The sequence below is a fragment of the Gracilinanus agilis genome, chromosome 3, assembly GCF_016433145.1.
Source record: "Gracilinanus agilis isolate LMUSP501 chromosome 3, AgileGrace, whole genome shotgun sequence".
Taxonomy (NCBI): domain Eukaryota; kingdom Metazoa; phylum Chordata; class Mammalia; order Didelphimorphia; family Didelphidae; genus Gracilinanus; species Gracilinanus agilis.
Genome location: NC_058132.1, coordinates 3,474,366 through 3,499,855, shown reverse-complemented (window position 1 = coordinate 3,499,855; position 25,490 = coordinate 3,474,366). Strand labels below are relative to the sequence as shown.

Here is a 25,490-nt window from a genome sequence, read left to right as displayed (position 1 = left end):
GGGAGCGGGGCGGCGGGGGAGCTTCCTGAGGGGGCAGCCGGGGGACTCAGAACACACAAAAGCAGGAGCAGCCCACGGAAACCTGGTCAGGGGCCAGCGGGGGTGCCTGTAGCCCAATGCTAAGAAAGGAGCCCCGATCTTGGGCACTGAGGAAATGCCAGCGCGCTCTCTCCGCCTGCGCCCCCTCCCCCATTCCCCGGTATCCCCTCCCCCCAGCAGTTTCCCTCAATTTCCCCCCCCCAGTGCAGCTTCTGAATGGAATGAAGCCAAAGATGGCTGTAGGGAGGGTTGGGGTGGGGCTTCTTCCTGGCCAGTCCGTGGCCCTCTCCTAGCCTGAGGCTCCCTGTGGCTCCCCTGAGGCTGGGGGGAAGGCCCTGGAGCCCCTCTGAGCCCTCTCCCTCTCCCCTCCCCCACAGGCTCACAAGCAGGAAGTCTCCCCCCACCTCGGGGCTCCATCCCTCTGAAGGACCCCGGTGTGGCCCCAGCAGAGAGCCCGCAGCCAGAGGGAATGGCCCCCGGGACCCCGAGGCCCCCCTCCCAGGTGAGTGCAGCCCATCCCCAGCCCTGGCCAGGCTCCCCCAGGCTGGAATCCTGCAGAGCTCAGCGCTGTGTCTCCGCCAGGCCTCCAGGGGGCGCCATCCCTGCTTGTCCTCAGGGGGAGCTCCAGGGTCAGCCCTGGCTGCCCTCCATCCCCCGTGTTCTGGGGTTTCCCCACCTCGGGAGCCCCTGCTTGAAGGAGGCGGCCAGGCGCTGCCATTCATTCCTCTCCCCCAAGTGTGACGCCCCCCTCAGGGAGGATGGCCCGGGGTCCCCCAGCTCCAGGGCACTCACTGAGATTCTCCCCCACATTCCCTGCTCACAGCCATTCCCCACTGGCTACAGTAGAGCCTCAGGGGTAGGTGCTGGGGAATGGGGGGGGGTCACAGACAGGATGGGGTTTCCCCAGCCCGAGGAGGAAAGAGCCTGGGGGGTGGGCAGAGAGGGGCGCCAAGGGAGGGGACTGGGTTAGCTGAGGAGAGCTGCCCCAGGGAGGAGAGCAGGCCTGGGTGGGAGCTGGGGAGGGAGGGAGGCAGGGCCTGGCAGGAAGGTGGCATATATCAGCTCAAAGTGAGATGCTTAATGAGGAGTCAGAAAACAGAGAGTCCCCCTAAAAGGAAAGCTCCTGAGCACCCCAAAAACTTTTTCCTAAGGGATCTCGGAATCCTGAATCTCCTCAGATTGACAAACTAAAGAAATGCCGAGTCATAATTCTGAACTGAAGATCCAAACTTTTAATTGTGTTAATAAAAGCTGGAGATGGCACCCACCCCGCCTGGAGCAAAGATCTCATAGAGACTATAGCAGTGTGTTTTATGGGTTTTCCCACAGGTAATGCGCATGTCATGAACCAGGCACGAGGTACAGAGGGTGTTAAGAAACATGCAGTGGCGTTTGGTCAGGAGGGTTTGGAACTTGTGATACAAAGTGCTATGTTCAGTACAAGATTAAGAGAAGAGAATTGAATCCTCCAGAGCCATCACACGACCTGGGTCACAGGAGCCTTTCTGGGCCGCAGTGGTTTGGGAGCTTCTAGCTGGCATAAATACTCAGAGGATCAAACAGTCCCTGAACCCACCTGGGTTGTTTTCCTGTGATCTCAGACTGGCTGTAGACTCACCATTCCCAGGGAAGCAGCTCCTTCTGCAGGGCCTTCCTAGATAACTACACAGACCTAAAGCTTTCATTCTCCCAACAGAAGTCTTCAGTATCATTTATTGCTCTAATATTCTAATACACCAAACTCAATATTCGGTTATCATTGATATCTCATACACAGTTGAGTAACCGGCTCTAACCCTTAAACACGGTAATTGCAGGTACTCTCACTCATCTAAAGGCTTCTCTGTGACCACTTGGTTCATGATCAGTAATATAAAGGCAGTCAAACAATCTTTTACTGTGTATAAGATCAGTTGTAGGAAACCAATCAGAGAAAATGAGTCCATCAGGTTTTCCTGCAGAAAATGAGATTTTCATCCATTTTCTGAAGGAATCCAGTGCACTCAGGAGGCAAAGACTAGTGGGGAAGGCTGGGGAGGAGGCTGAGAAACCTGGGAAAATGCAAGGTCAGGAGATGGAGAGTCTTGTGTGAGGAACAAGAAAGAGCCCAGTGTCACTGGATTCATCGAGTATGGAAGGGAAAAAGGGGAGAGGGAAGGAGAGTGAGGGGGAAGCTCTCAGGGTGACCAGCTTTGTACATGGCTGCCCAGGTAGAATACCAAGCCCTGCGGTGGTTTAGATGCCTGGGAGGAGTCTAGGCTGAAGAGGGCTCATTCTGGTGGCAGTGGCATTGCAGATAACAGGGCAGAGCTTGGGGTGGAGAGGCTGACAGTGTCCTGAGGTCCTGGCCTTGTGTGCCATTGGAGGACAACTGAGATCACAGGACATCAGAGGTAGGGCATTTGGGGCTACTAGGAACCACCCAGATTAGACAAGGTCCGAACAAGAAGCTGTCTACTTTCCTTGGAACTGAGGCCTCTCTGCATTCTTGCATTTAAGTCCAGATTTCTCTGCTTTCCTTTGGGGCTGAAATCTTTCTGCCTTCTGCTTCTAGCTATATCTGAATGAGGAGCTTTTGCTGCCCCTGTTTCTAGTAGCTGCTCTTTCCACTGGACCTCTTCTTTCCTGTCTGAATTCCTTGAATGTCCTTCAGATATAGCAGGAGCAATTCTCACTCCTAGACATGGCTCCAGGGACTGCTCTCTGCCCTTGCTACTGTTGTGGGAGAGGGAGTGCTGGTTCTGGCCCAAAGAATTGCAGCTCAGACCCACTCCTCTCAAAACATGGAGGTATCTTTTGAAGGATGTTACACATAGTATAGTCCTGGGGGTGGAAAAGCTCCTGGATAACTGTAGAGGACAGTGGAATGGCCCCTATAGTATTTCAGGTTTCTAGATTGTTTTGAGCTTCTGGGGAATTGTGTCTTCCAGTGCTTGGAAACTCAGCCTTTCCTTAGACTATTCCTCCTTTGGATGTTTCAGGGGCATTTGAGGCTGAAAAATAGGGAATGAGTCAGGAAGGGGAAATAATGGAAGAATTTCCAATACCAAGTATGCCCTGCGTTTTCCATGGAGCAGACTGGAAAAGTAGAAGAGCCCTGCCTAGAGGCATGTTATTGTGAGATCTGGCCACTGCCTGGTCAGTTATTCCTCAGTCAGCCCCTTAGCTTCTTCTCTTGACTCTTGATCCCCAGGTTTCCATAGTTACAGGGCTAGACTTAGATCCTTTGCTTTTCATAAATGAACTGTTTTTGAAAATTAATGTTGAATTTTGGTGTTTTTGTGGAATACATTTCCCTTTCACTTGGCTAAAGTTAGAGCTTCAGACTTGTCCCCTTCATCCTAAGCTATGAAACTAAAACTCTTTTCTTTTGTTCAGCTCAAAGGATTAAGGGCAGGATTGGCAAGCCATGGTGAATGATGACACATTCTGAGAGTGTGCTGGGCCAGCCACAGGGCTAGGGAAAGCTTGCACTAACACCTTCCTTGTGTGGACAATGACTGGCTTCTCCTGTGATAAAGTAATGGGGGAGGATTTGAAGTTTCCTAAGTCCCCCTCATCAGTGGTTATTATGAATCTGAGATGTTATCCAGATGTCCAGGGGAGGGACTGAGTGATGAGCTTTATATATAAAGTGAAAGAGAGATGTAAGGGCAAGAGTCAAAGATTAAAATAGAGATAAAGAGAAAAGACCAGTTCTAGAGGAGAAAACTATTGTTTTTCTTTCTTTTAGATTTTGTAGGGGGTCAGCTGACCACATTAAATGACCAGCCAATTCATAAATGATTTAAAATAAAGAAATTCTGTCTCTTGAGAATCCCACTCCTTGCACTGTCAGTGTCTTTCCTTTGAATTAGCTCAATTCCCAACCCCAGTTAATAAATTGAACTTAAAGAGCTTAATTGAGTTGAACTCCCCTTCCTTTCCTCATTATAATGTATTTTTTCTGCGTAACTAAATATAAAATGACTGAATACATTCCAGTAACAAGTGACATTCATCATAATGTAAAGAAAGGATATTTTGGCTATGGTACATCATACTCAATGGTTCCTTCCCCAAAATCTCAATATAACACAAGACTGCACTTCTTCACTTAGTTAGAATCAAGAGTCTGATCCCATATAACTCTATGGAATCCTCCTGATGCTTTTGTCTGGAAAATAGTATTTTAGCCTTTTAGGAAACTAAGTAAAAAGTTGCTTTTTCTTTGTTTTCTCCTCATTAATCACTGGTAATAGTTTTCCCTTAGAATGCACAGTACATTCTATTTTCTTAGAAACTCTTCAAAAAAATGTTAGCAGATCAATTCTGACACTTGGGATGAGGAGGAATTTCAGATCATCTTCTCTCTTTCATCTCCCACCTCACTCAGAGAGCACCTCCCATCTCCCTGATTCCATAGGGAAAAAGCATATCAGAGTAAGACACTTCTCGAGGTTTTATTCTTCACAACTTGATTCTCACTTCAGACACAAAATGTCTTTGTCGGTATTCCTTTGGGCTCTGAATGACTGGTCTCCAGTGCTGTCTCTGACACTCTTCAAGATTAGGAGTTTGGGTTAATCCTTTGGGTGCTTCAGTTTCTTTCGCTCAGTTGATGAGGTTTGTACTAGATGAATTCTGAAGGTTTAAGTTTCATGACTTTTGCTGGTTTAGGGCTCAATAACCCTCGAGGATGTGGCTGTGGACTTCACCCAGGAGGAGTGGGGCCTGTTGGACCCTTCTCAGAAAGAGCTGTACCTGGAGGTCATGCTGGAGAATGTGCAGCATCTACTCTCTGTGGGTAAGGACCTTTTCCTCTGTTAACCCTGAATCTCCCATTAAAGGAATGTCTCCATTCCAAGCCAAATGTAAAGGATTTTGAGCCTTTTGTCAATGATTAAAAAAAGCAAAAGTGCTAATCACTGCCCAGGGTTCTCCTCCTGCCTGCTTTTCATCAAAATAGTCTTTGAATGTTGCGATGGGAAGCTGGGACTTTCCTTTCTTGCTCTTGAAATTGTTTCTTCTCTGTTTTAGATAGTGTCAGGTGAAAACTTAAACCAGTGTTACAGATTTACATTTCTGAAGCTAATCTCAGAAGTCATCTAGTCCAGCCTCTAATTAGACCTGAATTTTGTGTGCAAATTCTCCGTTTATACCCAGGCAGCTTTTCCTTGAAGATGGCCATTGAAGGGAGCCCTCTACCTGCCAAGGCAGCCCTTTCTCCTTTGGGTCGGGCCTTGACTTTAGAAAGGATTTCTTGTTAAGTGTTAATGGGGGAGGCGAAACCAAGAACGCAGTATAGCAGAAGTAAAAGCTGGAACAACCCTGAGAATTTCAAAATAACCTTAAAATGTACTTTTAAGGGGGCAGCTGGGTAGATTGAGAACCAGGCCTAGAGATGGAAGGTCCTAGGTTCAAATCTTGCCTCAGACACCTCCCAGCTTTGTGACCCTGGGCAAGACACTTGACCCCCATTGCCTAGCCCTTACCACTCTTCTTCCTTGGAGCCAGTACACAGTATTGACTCCAAAACAGAAGGTAAGGGTTAAAATTTTTTTTTAAAGTGCTTTTAAATGACAAGTCACAGAACAAACATGGGGAAGATTTAGGTGGCTCTCCTGAGGAAAACAACTTGAAAATTAGGCAAAAAAGGGTCTATTTGAGGGGATAAAGGGGAACTGGAGGTAAAACTATGGCTCAGAGGAGTGTAAACAATCCATCCCACACACACTGTTCTGGGTTCCAAACCTGGGCACAAGCCAACTTTGAGACCCAGGGACCCTTCTTTAGCCTACGTTATTAGTGCATCCCACATCCACCCCTTGAAACACAAAGGCCTGGCATGAGGGTGTAGTGAGGCCCCAAAGTCACTTGGCCAGTTCAAGCCTGCGGTGAAGCCCAAAGACCAGGGCAAAGTAGCTCCCAGTTCTCTGAGCCCTGCAAGCTATCAACTGTCCTTAGAGGAGACTCAATCATCAGCTTTCAGACTGCTCAGTCCACACACCATGATATTACCTTGGGAGAAATGAACCTTGCAGAGGGGAAAAGTAAAGATAAACTGAAGTTTAAGGGAGTGCCGCCTCTACCCTGAGAACAGAGGCCAACTTTGAGATAGAAGTAAAAGTTTAAAAAAAAAGTCTGGGAAAATGCCAAACAGCAAAAGAAACCTCTAATCATTGAAAGTGTCTAAGGAGACAAAGAAGAGTAAGGCATAGACTCAGGCAGGGATTGGGATACAAAAGCAGCCAGATGCAATACTTAAAATAATAATAGGAATTGGTCTCAGGTGCTAGAAGAGTTCAAAAAGGAATTAAAAAATCAGTTGAAAGAAGTGAAAGAAAAATGGGGAAAAGAAATGAAAGTAATGGAAAAAAGAAAATAGTTGAAAAAGCAAAATTAATCAAGTGGCAAAAGACACACAAAAATCCAATGAAGAAAAGAGTTTTTTAAAAAGTAAAGAGTTGACCAACTGAACTAAGAGGGTAAAAAAGTCCCTGCTGGCAAATTTCCTTAATGAATATTGATGCAAATATTTGAAAGAAAAGCCTAGCAAGGAGACTATAGCTATAGATCACGAGGTTTATTTAATATGACCAGGTGGGATTTATACCAGGGATGCAAGGCTGATTTAATATTAGGAAAGCTATCAACATATTTGAGGCCCAGGGACCCTTCTTTAGCCTACATTATTAGTGCGTCCCACTAATGGGCATAAGCAATCTAACAGAAACCACATGATTATCTAAATAGAAGGAAAGAAGATCTTCAACCATTTACAACATCCTTAAAATCACTAGAAAACAAAGCAATAAAAGGGCCATTCTTTAAAAAAGTAGTATTTCTAAAATCATCAGCAAATATCTGCAATGGGGATCAGTTAGAAGCCTGCCCAATAAGATAGAATTGAAGCAAGGATGCACCTTATCACCACTATTATTTAATATCATACCAGAAGTATTTGCTTTAGCAATGAGAGAAGAAAAAGAAATTGAATAAGTTAAGCAATGAGATAACTAAACTATCAGTATTTGTGGATAATAGAATGATATACTTAGAGAATCCTAGACAATCAACCAAAAAATTAGTTGAAATAAGTAATAACTTTAGTGAAGTTGCAGGATAAACCCTCAAAAATCATTAGCATTTCTGCATATTTCCAGCTATGTCCAGAAGCAAGAGTTTGAAAGAGAAATATCATTCAAAATAAATGGAGACAGTATAAAATACTTGGGAACCCATATGTCAAGACAAACACAGGAATTATATGTACACAATTTCACCCAGATTAAGTCAGATCTAAACAATTAGAAAAACATTAATTGCTCATATGTAGGCCAAGGTATTATAATAAGAATAATAATTCTACTAAAGTAAATTATTCATTACTATACAAATGAAATTACCAGAAAACTTTTGTAGAACTAGGAATTATTATTACAAAATTCATCTGGGAGAACAAAAGATCTAGAATTTCAAGGGAATTAATGAAAAAAAAAATGTGAAGGATGGTGGCCTAGCATTATCAGAGCAAAAACTACTGTAAAACAGTAATCTTCAAACCATTCTGATACTAGTTAAGCAGTAGAAGGGTAGATCAGTGGAATAGACTAGGGATAAATGACCCCAGGAATCTAGAGTTTGATAAATGCAAAGATCTCACCTTTTGGGATGTGATCTCACTATTTGACCAAAACTTCTGGGAAAATTGGAAAACAGTATGGCAAAAATTAGGTATAGACCAATAGCTCACATAGCATATGAAGATATTGTCAATATGGGCATATGATTCAATCATAAGTATGGTATTTAAGTAAATTTACAGAACATAGAATTGTCTACATTTCAGATCTATGGAGAAGGTGTGATAATTAGATTAAATCTATACTGTCCATCTTTAGATTTAATCACCAAAGGTGAGAACACCTCCAATTCTCATGCATAAGTGACCCCTTTAAAAGAAAGGGAAGAATTTATGAGTAAACAAGAGATAGAGAACATTAGAAGATGTAAAATGCATAATTTTTACTGTATTAAATTTAAACTTTTTTGCATAAATAGAATCAAAATAACCAAGATTAGAAGAGAAACAACAAACTGGGGGAAATTGTTTTATAACAAATTTCTCTGATCTCATTTCTTAGATATTTAAAATACTAAGGCAAATGTATAAGAATACAAGTCATTCTCCAGTTGACAAATAGTGAAAGCTTATGAAAAAGCAGTTTTCAGATGAAGAAATCAAAGCTCTCAATAACCATATTAAAAATTTTTCTAAGTCCCTCTTGATTAGAAAAGTAAATTAAAAGAACTCTGACGTACCCCCTTACCTCTACAAGATTGGCCAATATGACAGTAAAGCAAAGTGACAGATGTTGGAGGGGATGGGGCAAAATTGGGACACTTAATGCATTGCTGGTGGAGTGTAAACTAATCTATCCTGGAGAGCAATTTGGAATGACTCCTAAAGGGCTACAAAAACAACGCACCCCTTTTGATCCAGTAATACCACTACTAGGTCTGTACCCCAAAGAGATCAGAAAAAATGGGGAAAGGACCTACTTATACGAAAACATTTTTAACTTCTCTTTTGGTGGTAGCAAAGAATTGGAAGTTGAAGAGATGCCCATCAGTTGGGGAATGGCTGAACAAATTATGGTATATGATGGTGATGGAATACTATTGTGCTGTAAGAAATGATGAATGGGATGATTTCAGAAAAATCTGGAAAGACTTACATGAACTAATGCAGAGTAAGTAACAGAAGCTGAACCAGGAAAATATTGTACACAGTAACAGTAATATTGTGGAATGACCAACTGTGATAGATGTGGCTATTCTCAGCAATACAATGATCCAATACAATGCTGAAAGATTCATGACAGAATTCTTCCAGAGAAAGAACTGTTGGAGTTGGAATGGAGATGAAAACATACAGTTTTTCTGTTGTTGATTTGGGTGTTTCTTTTGAGGTTGTGGTTTTATATGCATATTCACTTATAAGCATAAACAATATAGAAATAAAATTTTTAAAAGTAGTATAAAACTGGCTCACAGCCCCTAGTTCTGCGTAGTCTAGCAAGTTTATCCTTATTCTTCTTTTATTCTTCCCTCAGATTCCAGACCACATGATAAGTTTGGAAAGGAAGGGAATAAACATTTCAAAATATCTGCTCTGTGGTCATTCCTGGGTAAAGGAACTCATAATTATCAATAATTTTACAACATCCTTATATAAGAGTTTGACATTCTTATTGTCCTCAATTCATAGTGGAAGCATCTGAGGGAAACCGAGGTTAAATAACTTGCTCAGTGGCACGCACGTAACATCTCTCTTAGGCTAAAAGTTTGTTTTTCTGGCTCCAAGTTCTGATTTCTTATCGCTTCACTATGAGCTGCCTTTAATTCCTAGATAATGGAGGTTGTGGAAAGTGCCTAACCTTCTATTACAAGAAGTAAACAAAGATGGAGTTTTCTGATTGCAAATGGTTTCCATGATCTCTGCCCTCCTGCAAATGTCCCAACAGTAAATACAACAGAAACCATTCTGTGGGCCTCACTTTCATGCCCTCTTTCAGTTAAGAGGACTATATTTTTTATTTTTCTTTCCTGATTCCTTCCATCTTTCTTATACCTAGGACTTCCAGTTCCTAGAGAAATTTTTGTCTCCTGTTTTCAACAAGGAGAAGCACCATGGCTGCTAGAGCAAAGAGACCCAAGGGGCTCCTGTCCAGGTGAGTGAGGTGGACGCAAAGGTATAATGGCTGTTATCCCTAAAGCCTTATCTATTGTAGCGAAAGGAGTGCTAGACTTGGGGGCTGGCCGACCAATGCTGAGTCTTGCTCTTCATTTTCTGAGAGATGGATGATGGACTTGGTATAGAGTATGAGATGTAATATATGGTAAATTGTAAAATAAGATGAATATTTAGTATTTCTGCACTAAATGGTATACCTTTGCATCTGTAGAGAAAAGAAAAAAACTTATATTCCACTTTTAAAATTGTTGCATGAGAGTTAAAAAGAGGGAAACTATTTCTCACCTTAGCATATAAAATTTACCAAAAATGACCATGTGATAGTACATCCAAAATGATGAGAACAGAATATCTGGAAAGTTACGTGAGATTCACAAAATTATAAGAAAAAATGAGGAGTGACTTTTTAGGAAAGCTAGAAAGAGCAATGGAGAAAGCCTGTCCAATACTGTGGATAAAGCATCAGGCACAGGATTTGAGTCATAGTCTAGCTACAAGGAAGTTGGTCATGTCTTTCCTCCATTCTTTACTTATGACCTGAGTTGCAAAGTATGATGAAAATCTTGGGCCTGCCTATGTCACAGGTCTATTGTGAGATTTCATTGTTATTGTATGTGATTCCTAAAATCATCCATCTTGCAGATATGACCAAATGGTATATCCAAAGACTGGTTTTGCTTGTTTAAGTCTGAAAACTCCTTTTTGCCTTGGGAAATAGAATAAAAATCAGTTTATTTTCTGCCATCAGAGGAAAGAACTTATGTTTCTTTGTGTGTTTGTGTCTTCCTTCCTTCTATTTCTATATCATCATTTGTTTTCTTCAGAGGTTGAGACTAATTTTGAAGTGGAAATTTCTACAAAGCTAAGCCTTTTTATGGAAGGAGATCCCAAAAAATTCATGCCTGAGGGTGCCCCTGACTTGATTTTGAGAAAAATCTGTGACTCTAATATCAAGATAAATAAAAATCTTAAGAGTGACTGTGAATTTGATGAAACGGCCAAGAAATTCAGCCAATATTCAGCACTAAATCATTATACAAAGATGACCTCAGAGAATTATTGTTGTCAGAATAGTGCATATAACAAATGCTTTCCTGAAGAGGCAGGACTTATTCAGTTGCCTGAGAAACCTCTGGAAATGCCTGTGTGTCAAGGTAACGTAGGAGGAATGGCCTTTGACTGGAGTCTAAATCTCACTGCACATTCAAGAAATAAACATGTAGAGATGGTTTCTGTGAATGATAAATGTGGAGGTCCTTCTGGTCATAACTCTGAGCTTGTTTCGCATCAAATAATCCCCTCTGGAATTAAACCTTATGAATGTAAACAATGTGGAAAGGCTTTTACAAAGAGGAGCTCTGTTGCTGTACATCAGAGAATCCACACTGGAGAGAAACCTTATGAATGTAAACACTGTGGAAAGGCTTTCACACGGAGAGGCCATCTTGGTGTACATCAGAGAATCCACACTGGAGAGAAACCTTATGATTGTAAACACTGTGGAAAGGCATTTACAAGTAGGTACACTCTTTTTAAACATCAGACAGTCCATACTGGGGAAAAACCTTTTGAATGTAAACAGTGTGGAAAGGCTTTCACTGAAAGGAGCCGTCTTGCTGCACATCAGAGAATTCACACTGGAGAGAAACCTTATGAATGTAAGCAATGTGGAAAGACTTTCACACTGAAGAACGGTCTTGCTGTACATCAAATAATTCACAGTGGAGAGAAACCTTATGAATGTAAACAGTGTGGAAAGGCTTTCACATGGAGGGGCCATCTTGCCAGACATCAGACAGTTCACACTGGAGAGAAACCTTATGAATGTAAACAGTGTGGAAAGGCTTTCACTCAGAGTGGCTCTCTTGCTAAACATCAAAGAATCCACAGTGGAGAGAAACCTTATGAATGTAAACAGTGTGGAAAGGCTTTCACACACAGGGACTATCTTGATGTTCATCAGAGAATCCATAGTGTAGAAAAACCTTATGAATGTAAACAATGTGGAAAGGCTTTCACACAGAGGGGCTCTTTTACTGCTCATCAGAGAATCCACACGGGAGAGAAACTTTATGAATGTAATCAATGTGAAAAGGCTTTCAGACTGAGGGACTCACTTGCTGCACATCAGAGAATCCACACTGGAGAGAAACCTTATGAGTGTAAACAGTGTGGAAAGGCTTTTAGAATGAGGGTCTGTTTTGCTGCTCATCAAAGAATCCACACTGGAGAGAAACCTTATGAATGTAAACAATGTGGAAAGCTTTTCAGAGGGAGGAGCTCTCTTGCTGTGCATCAGAGAATTCACACTGGAGAGAAACCTTATGAATGTAAACAGTGTGGAAGAGCTTTCACACGGAGGGACTCTCTTGCTGCACATCAGAGAATCCACACTGGAGAGAAACCTTATGAATGTAAAAAGTGTGGAAAGGCTTTCACTCAGAGGGGCTCTCTTGGTGCTCATGAGAGAATCCATACTGGAGAGAAACCTTATGAATGTAAACATTGTGGAAAGACTTTCACAGAGAGGGGCTCTCTTGCTGCACATCAGAGAATCCACACTGGAGAGAAACCTTATAAATGTACACAATGTGGAAAGGCTTTCACATGGAGGAGTGATCTTGCTAAACATCAGAGCATCCACATTGGAGAGAAACTTTATGAATGTCATTATTTCAGATAGGCTTTGACATAAAGTTCTAGTTACTTCGTGTCAGAATCTTCACTGGAGAGGAACCTCATGAGTGAGGCTGATCTTATAATTGGCACTCTTAGCTTATTTGACATGAGGATCCACACTAGAGAGAAACTTTAGGAATATGATGTGGTAAGGCCTTCAGGCATCAGGCATCTCTTATTCCCAGTTGAGAATTCCTTTCAGAAAAAACTTTTCTGAAAACCTTATTACTGTTATGAATGAAGAAAGGCAGAGGTTATTCTTTTGAGAAAATGTCTTCTGATCAGAGCAGTTCCAGATGTAATCTCCGTAGGATGGCTTTCATCAAGTTTTACTTCATATCAGAGGATTCATAGTGCAGAAAAACCTAATGAAAAGTGCTCGAGTTGTATGTATGTGTTTTCCTCAAGAGGCGGGTGATGACTACTATTTAAAAAAATACAAATATAATAAGTCCAAAGGACCACTCCTCATCTATTAGATTGACTATTATTTCAGAAAAGGAAAGTGTGAAAAGTTGGATGAGATGTGGGAAAATTGAAACTTATGAACTATTGGGAGTGTTGTGAACTTATTCAAGCATTCTGGAGAGAACAATTTAGAATCATGTCCAAAGGGCATTAAAAAAAAAAAAAAAAGGAAAGGGATCTCTGTGTATTAAAAAACAGAACAAAATACTTAAAGCTGTTCTTTTGGGTGATGAAAGAAGTGGAAAGAAAGAGGAAACTTATCAATTGGGAGATGGCTGAGTAAATTGTGGTAAATGATTGTAGTGGAATACAATTGTTTTATAATTAATGAGAAGAAGGAGCTCAGAAAAAACCTGGAAAGACTTGAGAACTGAAGCATCCTGAATTTAGCACAACCAGGAGAACACTGCACATTGTGATAGCAATATTGTATTCAGAACAACTGTGAATTGAGCTATTTATACCCTGATCCAAAACAATCCCAAATGATATATAATAAAAATTTTTATCATTTTCTAGAGAAAACTGATGGAATCTGAATCCGGACCTAAGAAAAAATTTTTTTCCCTTAAAATTTTTTTATTTAGTTTGTTTGAATTTAGTTTCACAGAAGGATCAATATGGAAAAATATTTGCACATGCAAAATCTATGTAAGATTGCTTAACATCTCTTGGGCATGGAGAAAAATTTAAGACTCAAAATTTTTTTTCAAATCTTGGATATTGTTTTTATATATGTGTTAAAAAATGTGAAATCATGGAGTAGAAGAGTTATATGATCAGTAGTGAATAGCATTCTTTGTGGAATAAAGGGATATACAGAGAATGATTACAAAAAGGGCTTCACCTTGAACATATAAGGTTAAAATTAAATTATGAAGCTGTTAGTAATCTTAATAACTTTATTACATTAAAGTAGTGTTAGTAAAGAGAGAGAAATGTAGGAAAGAGGTAGAAAGTAGCTTAGCTTACTACCCTATTTACTGTACTGATGGATTGAAGGTCATCATTGATATGGGATTCCTTCATGTTCCAAGCTTCAGCAGAAGAGACAAAGCAGTCCCCTCTTCTCAACTTAGAAGCAGTTTTCTCCACCCCACTAGCTCTCCCATGTCACATATCAGGAAGCAATCATAATTCCTTAATTTGCCCGGCACTGTCCAGGGGACCAGTGCCCGTGGGATCAGTTTCCTGTCTTGTTGGTTTCAACTTCCTTTCTTTGAGGGTTTGTCTATACCTGCACATCTCAGTAGTAAATAACCTCACTAATTGGTGACATCAAAGAGAGCGACATAATGACATAATGGGAAGGGAAATTCACTCCGCACCTCCCCCCCCCCCCCCCCCGGTGATTCTTTTGAGAGATGAGCCTGTTGAAATCTTCCCCCAAACCCTCAAGCATGAGTTCTTGACTATGTATTGGTCACATGCTAGAGTAAGATTCAGTGTCTCCAATTCACTAAGAAAGGCATTTTGTTGTAGCACAGATGTCATAGACTGTCCAGAGGAGCCCTTATTAAATACCCTAAATTTCATACTGGCAAAAAATACTAAAATGATAAGGATTTTCCCCTTTGAAAGCCTCATGCTTGTTATTTTTCCTCACTATTTGTTGGCATTCATCTGTTACAGTATTTTTTTAGCCATTCCTTACTTAATTTGCACTCACTCATTTCCTGTTTTTTGCTGGCACATATAAATCTTACCAAACAAACAAAATAAGAGTGCATGGGGAAAATGTGGAAGGTTTTGGGGAAACTGATCCCTATTGTTCATTCTATCTAAGGGCTTAGACTCATGATGCAATTGGCTGCTTTCTGGATCTGAGCAGAAGTCCAACCCCTCTGATGAAGTAATTAGAGAGGATTTGAGATCTCCAAGTCCTCCTTGTTTCTCAAAATATCAACAATGGGGATTCAAGGGATAGCCCAAGGTTGAGCTATCAGGCTAAAGAGAAAGAAGACACAACTCCCTTCATCTTTTCTGGGGATGATAGTAAAGGAGACACATTTTTTTGCTTATTGGAATCTCATGCCCCCATTGAGAAACCATATTATTATTTTTATTATTTTAATTTTCTTTTAAAACCCTTACCTTCCATCTTGGAGTCAATACTGTGTATTGCCTCCAAGGCAGAAGAGTGGTAAGGGTAGGCAATGGGGGGGTTAAGTGACTTGCCCAGGGTCACACAGCTAGGATGTGTCTCAGGCCATATTTGAACCTAGGATCTCCCGTCTCTAGGCCTGGCTCTCAATCCACTGAGCTATCCAGCTGCCCCCGAGAAACCATATTATCCTTGGAGACGTAGGCTAAAATCTGAATGCTACACAATAAAACATTTCCATAAGATGAACAAAGTTCTAATTACTTCTCCCTCTAATGACCTTCCCTCTAATTAGAGAGTCATTATAATGGAGAAAGGGATAAAAATTTCACTTGCTCCTATAGCTCATAGGGAAACAAGTCTCTTCAGTTTTCTTCTTTCAAATGTAGCCAATTATATATTTAATGGGTTTTAATTTCAATATTATGTAATATCAAATGATACATTACACATTGTCATATTTTAATAGACTGTTGTATGACACTATATTAATTATAATATTACAATCAATATCATAATTTTATGATAACCCAAACAAATTTTTTTATTTCCATAGGGGTTAGTCGACTTCAAAATGAAACAGTGGTTCAGAATTAGATTTTTAACTGAAATTAGAGTTAAAATTCATGAAACAGTGTTTGACATAATTAAAATACATGATCAACAGGGCTGAGAAAATACATGATTTTTAAAAAATGTGTATTTTTTCACCTTTTTAAAAATTTAGTTTATAATCGCAATCTCCAAATTATAAGAGAAACTGCTTTTCTACAGTGTATCTTTATGAGGGTTTGCCAAATTTCACCTTTTCATAAACGATATATTGAGTTTGAAACCTGAAACTAAACTATCAAATCACCTTACACAGAATTGCTTCCATTAATTACCCTTTACATTTCTAATCACATCTAAAACCCTATATAAGACTATCTAATATCAACATTCTATTGAAGCAACAATAATAATAGGGGCAGCTAGGTGGCTTGCTGGATTGAGAGACAGGCATATTAGAAACAGAAGCTGCTAGGTTCAAATCTGGCTTCAGACACTTCCTAGTTGTGACCCCCAGGCAAGTCCCTTAACCCCATTGCCTAGCTCTTGCCACTCTTCTGCCTCGGAACCAATATACAATATTGATTCCAAGAGGGAAGGTGAGGGTTTAAAAAAATACCTTTCATATAGTGTTTGTCATTAATCAAGTAGGATATTAAACCTTTTAGGTGCTAATATTTCCATATTACCCTTCAGACAGGTGAAATCCCATGGCTAGTAAATTATATAGATAGGTGCAATTATTGTATTTCCCAGCATTATAGTTCTTCCTCAAAACCGTTAGCACTTGAAAAGAAAGAAAAGATCCCATTTTATCAATACTCAGTTTCAAAATTCTCAGCTAACTATAACCATATCCCTATTTTTCTTTCAAAGGATTGGATCAATTTTTGTCCCTGTCCAAAGGCCTGATCAAATCTTGTGTGTTCATTTAATCTACTCCTAAACCTCTTTCCATCTCACAGATTTTCAGAGAAGCATTCTTACATTAAACCTCCTCCCCACCCCCACCCCCAGCTTCAGGAGCCAAAAATTTCTAGCTGCAGTTTTACAAAGAGTAACTGTGGGAAGCCAATTAGAGAACAGATAAAAATCTGAGACTCCTCTTTTTGTCTTTCCCATTCCTCTGGAATGAATGAGAAAGAGAGAGATTTATTTTCTCCAAAATTCCATTGTGATCACAGACAAACACAACAATAAAACTTAAGATTCAACTTGATCAGAGACACATAGACACATAGACTGATCAAGGATACATTTCTCAGGCATTTCATGCATACTCTAACAAATATATGACATACTATCAAAAGATCAATAAATCACATCTTTCATTGCTAAAGAAATCTGGAGAAAAAAGAAAGTTTATTATTCAGAAAATTGGTTAACTATAGCAAGGAACTGGCTAAGCTAGGATGAATTCTTGGATTAAATTTAGTCATTGGTGGGGCCAGTGGTTGGCCTCCTTTCCATCTTCCCTGAAATCTCTTATCAGGTAATCTGTAACCATTTTGATGGAATTTGGAATTAAAATTTTTCTTTCAGTGGTAACCTTTCTCACACCTGGGACACAAAGAGTTAGGGGCATTGGAACAAGAGCTTTTTACAGCCTTTGAGCCCTTAATCATTTCAGAATGTTTTTCCTTTCAGGGCTACTGAGATGGCTATACCCTGCATATATACTGGAGTAAAGTCCTCACAGGCTTTCACATAGTCACTAATAGTACCAGATTCTTTAACATTTTGAAGCATGCTTTGACACACATTATTGGCATTGTTGTAGGCAAACTTTTTGACTATTATTTGAGTTGAATATTCATCATTTGTATATTTTTTTACTTCTTGATTTAACCTTTCTACAAAATCTGAGTCCCTCTGATCCTTGTCTAATCTCGGCCAAACCTGTGGACGGTTTCTTAGTTACTGGGATCCTTTTCCAAGCCTCTAAGTAAGGCACACTTCGTACATTGAATTAGAGCTTCTCTAGGTAAATTAATCTGATCAGCATGTAATTCCCATTCATCTATTCCAAGTAACATTTCTTTAGTAACTCTGATGCCCTGTTTCTTATTAATGGCTGCCTTCTGTTTTGCTAATTCATTAAATTCTGATTTCCAAAAAAGGTAGTCCCCTGCAGAAAGGAAATATCTTGAGGTCTGAATCCAATCAAAGGGAGTCATCCAAATTGCTCCCTAAGTTTCCACCAAATTTAGTGTATAGAGAAGCACGACCATATGAAGCACAAGCTGTCTTCATTTCTTTTAACACTTTGTAGGGAAGAGGCTCCCATGTAGGAGCTACTTCATCATCATCCAATTCATCTGCTCTAAAAATAACTGGGAAACAGAATGATATATCTCCATCCTTTTGAGCATTTTTTAGGACTCCTTTAAACCCTATATTTGGGGGCTGTGGCTGTGGAGCTGGACCTTCAAGCGGCAGAGGCTCCTCTGCTTTTATCTCTCCTCTTTTGAAGAGAGATTTTTAGGTGGGGGAAGGTCTGCTGCTAGTGACTTTTTCATTCAAATTTTTTTTTAATTTTTTTTTTTTTTTAAATTTTAAACCCTTAACTTCTGTGTATTGACTTATAGGTGGAAGAGTGGTAAGGGTAGGCGATGGAGGTCAAGTGACTTGCCCAGGGTCACACAGCTGGGAAGTGTCTGAGGCCGGATTTGAACCTAGGACCTCCCATCTCTAGGCCTGGCTCTCACTCCACTGAGCTACCCAGCTGCCCCTTTCATTCAAATTTTAAAGCTCCATTTTGATTTACTATGAGCCTTTTCCTCCTCTGATTCTAACACTGAAGCCTTAAAGATTTCGTTCTCTGCATTCTGACCAGATAACAAAGTTGTTTTTTCAACAGCCGATGAAATTTTTTCTGGCTCTTGTTCTGATCCGTGCTCAGTATATAATTTTTCAAATCATTGCCAACTTTTTGCCAAAATTCTAAGGGAATCCACGGACTACAATTTTGAATAAGATCAAGAAATTTAGTGAGCTGTTCTTTACTAATTTTTACTCTCCATTTTCTGAGCATGTGCTTAGTTATCTCAATAAAAAGAGTTCTTTCCTTTGATTCATTGTGTCCCATCCTGTTAATCTATTCTTTTACTTCTAGTGTCTTCCTGTAAGGGGAGAGTTCTGAAAACTCTGGATTTCTTGCTCTTCTTCAGGCAGAAACTAAACTGTCGTAATTTGGGAGTTGTCTGAGGGGGAGGGCAAACCTTTACCTGAATCCAGTGATCCAAGGTCCCTCTTCCAATGATTCAAGGTCCCTGGTGATCCTTCGCCAAATGTCAAGATCTCTTTATCATCTCTGATAATCTGATAAGGACAGTTTAGTTGATAAGGAAATAAGGATGGGACAAGGGAGTTGTCTTTTACTTCATGCTTCTAGCTCTGGTTCCAGGAGCATGGAGTTTATTATATATACTTCAAGACTCATTTCACACAAAAGAACCCCCCTGAAACTTTGCAGATGTGCAGAAGTTACAAATTATGTCACATCAAAATGAAACATTGGAGGGGGTAGCTGGGTAGCTCAGTGGAGTGAGAGTCGGGCCTAGAGACAGGAGGTCCTAGGTTCAAACCCGGCCTCAGCCACTTCCCAACAGTGTGACCCGGGGCAAGTCACTTGACCCCCATTGCCCACCCTTACCAATTTTCCACCTATGAAACAATACACCGAAGTACAAGGGTAAAAAAAAAAAAAAATGAAACATTGGCTTCAGAATAGACCAAGGCCAAGGCTGAATTTTGACTGGGTTCTTATCAGGAAGCCAAGTTGGGGAGTATCCCTCTCAGGGTCGAATTGCCCCCGCTAAGATTTTGGCCTTGGCTATACCAGGCAGCAGCATTCCTGGTCAAAGGGGAACAGTGTTAACCCTTTAAATTCAGGTTTGCTAGGAACTTAAAGCTTTTCAATAAGGCCACAATACTTTTCAACAAATCACAAGGATCACAAAAGGGGTCAAAAGAGGAGTCTCAGATTTTTATCTGTTCTCTTATTGGCTTCCCACAAGTAACCATGTGACATTTACTGCATGAAAACTGTTCCTGTCCACCTCCTTTGCTTGATATGAGCCTTCCCTTAATCATATCCTAAGTTGTTTATGGAAGTAATCCTATTCATAGATTCTTGTTTTTAAATGCTTACCTTCCATCTTAGAATCAATACTATGTATTGGTTCCAAGGTAGAAGAATGGTAAGGGCTAGGGCAATGGAAGGGTTAAAGTACTTATCCATTGAGTATCCATCTAGGGGCCCCTACTTCACTAATTCTTCATTTCTATTAAGTTTGCTTATTGCCTGCCTTTCCATATTTGGGAAGGAAGAGGAGACTTTTAATTTTAAAGCTTTTTTTATTCCACTCCAAGCTTCCCATTCTTGCTAGGTAGTTCTTTTCACCTCCTAACCTAGCACCTTTTCTTATCCTATATTATCAAATGCTCAAAATATCAGATAAATTAGTAAACATTTTTCCATTATAAGCATAATGAAACTAAATATGCTTATCAAAAAGAGCAGCTTTCCTAAGGAACCTTTTTATTCCCTGAGTAAAAATATGCTACCTAAACAAACGTATTTAATTTTGCATCAACAGTAATGGAAAACATCTGCATAGCTTTACTAAATTTACATTTGTACCTATTTTTATTGGGTTAGCTGTGCTGACTGTCTTTAAAATTTTCTTTTTCAAAGAACAAAGAGAAAATGAAGAAATAGATTCCTATTATATACATATATTTATGTATATATATTACATATATATTATATTCCTGTTATAGAGTCTTGAAGATCATCATGTATGGTGTAAAATTAATTAGTAGTGTATTATTCTCAGTGTAGTGATTAATTAGCCATAGTAGTAGCCTCAATTAAGTATCTTTATCACCCCAGGAATGAGAAAAGAGTACCTTTGGGATGAGAGAAATTGTGATTCCTCCCCTCAAGAGCCATAAAAGTCTCTTGGCTGTGTTCTAAGTATAATTAAACTAATAATATATTGGTAATAGGTTGGACGGTCGGTGATGTCTAGCTGTTATAAGTAACTAAAGCTGTTAAGGTTAAACAATCTGTAGGTGGTGGATGGAAGGCCAGATGCAGTTTAATTCAACTCTGATTTATTAGTATTTGAGGTAGGAAGAGGAGATAGGAGGATAGAAACTAGTAGTTAGGAATAAGATAGGAAAATCTATTAACATTACAGTAAAATATCTAAATAACCCCCCCCTAAATCTAAACTGCTTTCTTTGCAGCTTCTTGTCTGCCAAGCAGACCTTAAAATACACTAGCTATCTTAAACAATATTTTCCTAACTAAGCTATGCTAATTTATGAATCTCAAATTAATAATGAACTCCTTAAAGTAATATATAAAATCTTCACAGAGAAACTGAAGCAGCTTCTCTCTCTTCGAAGTCAGAGAAGACCAGGCCTCTGACATTTTCTTCTCCTTCCACTCAAAATCCAACTGTCTGTACCAGTTGACAAAAACAGTTCTCTAGCTCCCCCTCAGGTTCATAGGGGAAAAACTCTTAGTAAACACACTCTTAGCTCAGCATTTGTATCTCTACTCTCAAAGTAACAGTCTCAAAGTCACTAAAGATCTTTTCTCTAGAGCAGGGGTCGGCAACGTATGGCTCTTTCTGCAGGAGCCATAAAGTCAATTTTTTTTCAGGCGCTGTTACAGGAGTGTGCACTGTTACAGGAGCACACACTGTGGCTCTCATGAAATTACATTTTTAAAAATATGGCGTTTATGGCTCTCACGGCCAAAAAGGTTGCCGACCCTTGTTCTAGAGAATCACCCAGCATCCTGCTTCTAAAGAAGTCAGAGTCTGGACCCAGAACTCCCCAACTGCCTTTCTTTTATGCTAGGCCTTTTTAAAGTGACAGAGTTCAACTGTCTGTTCCCTTTCTTAAAGGGGACAGCATAAAAATAAAGAATCCTTTCTCTGTCCTACACCTCTGCTTAATGAGACTAAATAAAATGCTTATAACAGCTGGAATGTGAATAGGGGAAGATAACTCTCTTGCAAGAGTGTTTAGGAATAAGCCCCCCCCCCCCCATTAAAAACTGTGGTTTGCTAAAGTAAGGTCAAAGTCAGTCATCAGGAGCCAGAATGCCTCTCCTTATTGAAGTCCCTTCTTCCCCCTTCCTTCTCCCCCCCATTCCTAGGGGCAGCTGTCGAAATGTCCTTCAACCAAGCTTGTTAACAAATTTGCACTCTGGAGATGTGGCATCTTTGAAACACTAAAGTCTGCTCCCTTCCCTCGTTCTCACCTAAGACACCTTTGTAAGATGCAAACACTTTTTGTCCTGAATCGACAAGGCAGCATGTCAATTCCCTCAACTGTCCCAAGGGAAAGTCATGACCTATTTTCTCTCCAAAGTAAAAAGAAACAAAGAAAAATCCCTTGTTATCTAGCCAGCACTAAATGTGACTGAAACATCCCGGGTTTAATTACATTGTAGAGAGATGTTCTGACCCCAAACTTTTAACTGTTACTACCTTGTCCATTTGAAGATGACTCCCAGGAAAAGTACAATAAGCATGTGTCAGAATGAAATGAAACATGGAACGATGAAGGTGATGTTATGTGAACCAAAACCAAAGTATTGTATCCCACTCACCCTTTTCTCCCTATAAATTAGGATTGATCTTGTCTATTCTTGGGCATTCTTCCTCTGTAGAACACCCCTTTGGTACTGTTCTCCTCATTGAGGCTGAATCTGCATTCTGTCTGCCTAAAAGGGGAATTCTTTGCCCAAAGAGAAATACTTAATTTTCCCATACCAGCATTCATATACTGTTTGACAGACATTATGGGGCAAAGTTCTATACCAAGTGACATTTCTTATGAATGGCTTTATAGGAGTTGCTAACTGTCAGATTCTTATCTGACTTGGTTTGAATTTCAGTTGGATAGGGTTACTTAATGGTTAGAGCTCGAAGTTAGATTTAATCCCATCTGAAATCATATTTCCCCAATACCATGAATTATCACTTTTTTATTTCACTAAAAAGTTGGTAAAATGAGTCAGTTTCACCTAATGTCTTGGTTTATTTGTGTTTGTTTTGTTTTCAAAACCCTTACCTTCCATTTGAGAATCAATATTGTGTAGTGATTGCAAGGGAGAATAAGGATCAGACAATGAGATTTCAGTACCTTGTTCAGGATCACACAGATAGGAAGTTTCTGAGGGCAGATTTAAACTCAGGACCTCCCATCTGTAGACCTAATTCAAACCCCTGAGCCTCTTAACTGCCTGTTTCAATTCCAAATAACAGGGTGTACTAGTTGCTTAGGTGCATTCTGAAACTTGTATTCAGAATTTCAAGTTAAGAACTCTTCTCTCTGTGTGATCTTTATTCTCTTTCTCGTCTTTATCTCTGTCTTTGTCTCCTCTTTTTTCTGTTTCTTGTTTTTTCTCTCTGTCTCTTGTCTTTTGGTCCCTTCTTTTTATCTCTTTCTTTGTCTCTTGCCTTTTTCTGTCTGTCTCTGTCTCTTCTCCTACCCCCAACAAGGGGTTTTAGCCAGAGGGCAGAATATCTTTTCTTAAATTAATCAAACCTGGGTAGACTAGTACCCACCTGGAAGTCCTGTCCATACTCTTGGCTCCCTGAGACTCAGCAGTGCTCCCTAGTGTCCACATCTCCTCCATTCCTGAGGGAAGCCTCAGGAGTTCATCACTTCACTGTCCACTCTCAGGACATTTCTGCCTCCCCAGCCCAGTTAGTGTTTTGGCTTCCTTTGCCATCCCAGTCCTTTCTCTTTCTTCTCCAGTTCAGCCCACAACAGCTTAGAACAAACTACTCTGTTCCTAGCCCTGAATGCTGGATGTCAGTCTAGGCCCTGAGGGCCCCCCTCACCAACCTTTTCAGACCAGGAACTTTTCCCACCCAAAGTCCCCTCAGTGCTGCTCTTCTCCTTTGGAAGTTCAGCTGCTGAGCACAGGGAATGTCTTTACTTTGGGACTGATGTTTCCGGGACTGTTCGTATTTTCCTTCTCTCTGACCTGGGCATGAGGAAGAGTCTCCTAAATGATTTCTATGCAGAAAATATCCAGCCCCCTTCCCTGTCCTCTCCCCTCTGCCGCCTCCTTCCCTCCCCTCTCAGCCCAGCTTCCTGTGTTTGGATCCTCATACACAGTCACACAGGAAGAGGCTGATCCAGGATCCCCTCTGATGTCCTATTCTGAGAGAGGAAAGGAGGTGCTGGTACTCCTGAAGGCAAGACATTCCCCTTCCTCCTGTTTCCCATGAGGGATTCATTCAAAGGACCTGGGTTCAGATTCTGCCTTTAACATGTGTCTCTCTCTTCTGTGGCCTCAGTGTATTTTTGTTTTGTAGAAGTCCTGCTTCCATGGTCCAGGTCTCTTGGAAGGATGTTGGCATTGGCGTATTGAGATGAATGAAAACTGAGAGTTTCAGTTAGGCATCCCAAGGACTGTTCTAGTAAGCCCTGGGCTGGCTTTATTTTTTTATACCCTTTTTATACCCTTTTCTTAAGATTACATACAGGTTGGCATGAAGTTTCATTTTCTTTTCTTGGAGATAATGGATAAGTCATACATTGACTTTGTTACTAACAACTTTTCATTCTCCAGTAACTTTCAATATTTTTCAAAGGTGTGTTTGACTTGTTTCCTAGGCTGGGATGTACCAGTGTTTTCATGGAACAACTTCTCTATTTTTCATCCATTGTCCTCCCTGTGCTAACATTCCACATCAAGGATCAGGGAAGCTTGAAAGCATTTCTACAGGCATCTGTGTGTGAGAATTGTGAAATCTAAGTGCAGTTTTGTTGGGGATTTAAAATCTTTTGCATTAACTCACTATCTGCTGGGTTGTTGTGAAGTGACTTTTGGGGGAATTTCTATATTATACATATAGAGGTGAGACTTTCCTGGAACTCTGTAGGGGGCCTATAAAGGCTCTAGTAACAGCCTTTACTGTTCTGTATTTCCCTGGGGCTGAGTAGGGATATTGATCACAATAATTCCAGTAATGAGCAGTGTTAATAAGAGAGGAGTCACACGAGGGAATCTGAGTGGGGTTTCCATCCTCCCTGGAATATGCTTTGCGGTTTCAGGATCCCACCTGTGACTTTGTCATAGTAGGTGTGTTTGATGGTCCCCTGCATTGGGTGAAACAAAGGAGTCAGCCCAGGTGACATCCATCATCCCTTCCTGGTGAAACTCAATGGCCACAGGAGATGGCCAGAATACTAACTCACACACATGTCCACTGGTACTGTGTGTTATACGTTTGGGAACTAGCATGGTACAACAGGAAGAAAGTTCACTGAGCAGAGACTGTTCAGTCCCTTGTTCAAATCCTGGCTGCCATTTATTATTGGGGTGGGCCTCAGTTGGGGCAAGCAGGATGGTCCTTCTAAGACCCACACATGGGTCAAGCTTGTCTAATTTAATATTCTTTCACTCAAATTTCATTGTTTCATTCATATAAAATGAGGGCCAACCCCATGCTCCACTATGTTAACTTGGTTAAAATCAGAACTATTAAAGTAGTCAGAAAAACCAAGTCTTTAATCAGGAGAGGGAGAGGTCCCTTAATCAGTAGACACACAGAACCCAGGGCCAAGAATTTTACAGGGTTTCCACCCTAGGACTCTGGAGATGGATCCCTGGGAGGATTACCACGATAGATGATGGCCCTGAGGAACAATAGAACTTGGGCACTCATATACCTTTTGGGGAAAAGAGGGATTATGGAAGGATGATTGATTGACATTACAAGGAAATGGGAGTATCAAAGCTACACTGACAAGATACAGTCATACCTGGGAAAGACAGCCTAGCTAGGGTGCAAGGGAGTGGGCTGCCTACAATGGATACTAAAGGGAAACCAACCATCCTAGGGTTGAGCTACCTGAGAGAAGACC

At 40.5% G+C, this 25,490-nt stretch overlaps 2 protein-coding genes across 2 annotated transcripts in view; one reads left to right on the top strand and one right to left on the bottom strand.

Moving 5' to 3' along the window:
- LOC123239360 (zinc finger protein 420-like) overlaps positions 1–25,490 on the bottom strand; it is a gene marked incomplete at its 3' end in the record, with an annotated part of 159,469 nt that overhangs the window by 53,002 nt on the left and 80,977 nt on the right. The window lies entirely within an intron of this gene.
- On the top strand, positions 10,821–12,461 carry LOC123239016 (zinc finger protein 345-like). The gene has a single exon (XM_044666288.1). It carries the CDS (start codon positions 10,821–10,823, stop codon positions 12,459–12,461), a length of 1,641 nt encoding a protein of 546 aa, XP_044522223.1.

Coding starts and splice junctions, on each gene's coding strand:
- LOC123239016 (XM_044666288.1), top strand. CDS start 10,821: ATGACCTCAGAGAATTATTGTTGTCAGAATAGTGCATATAACAAATGC.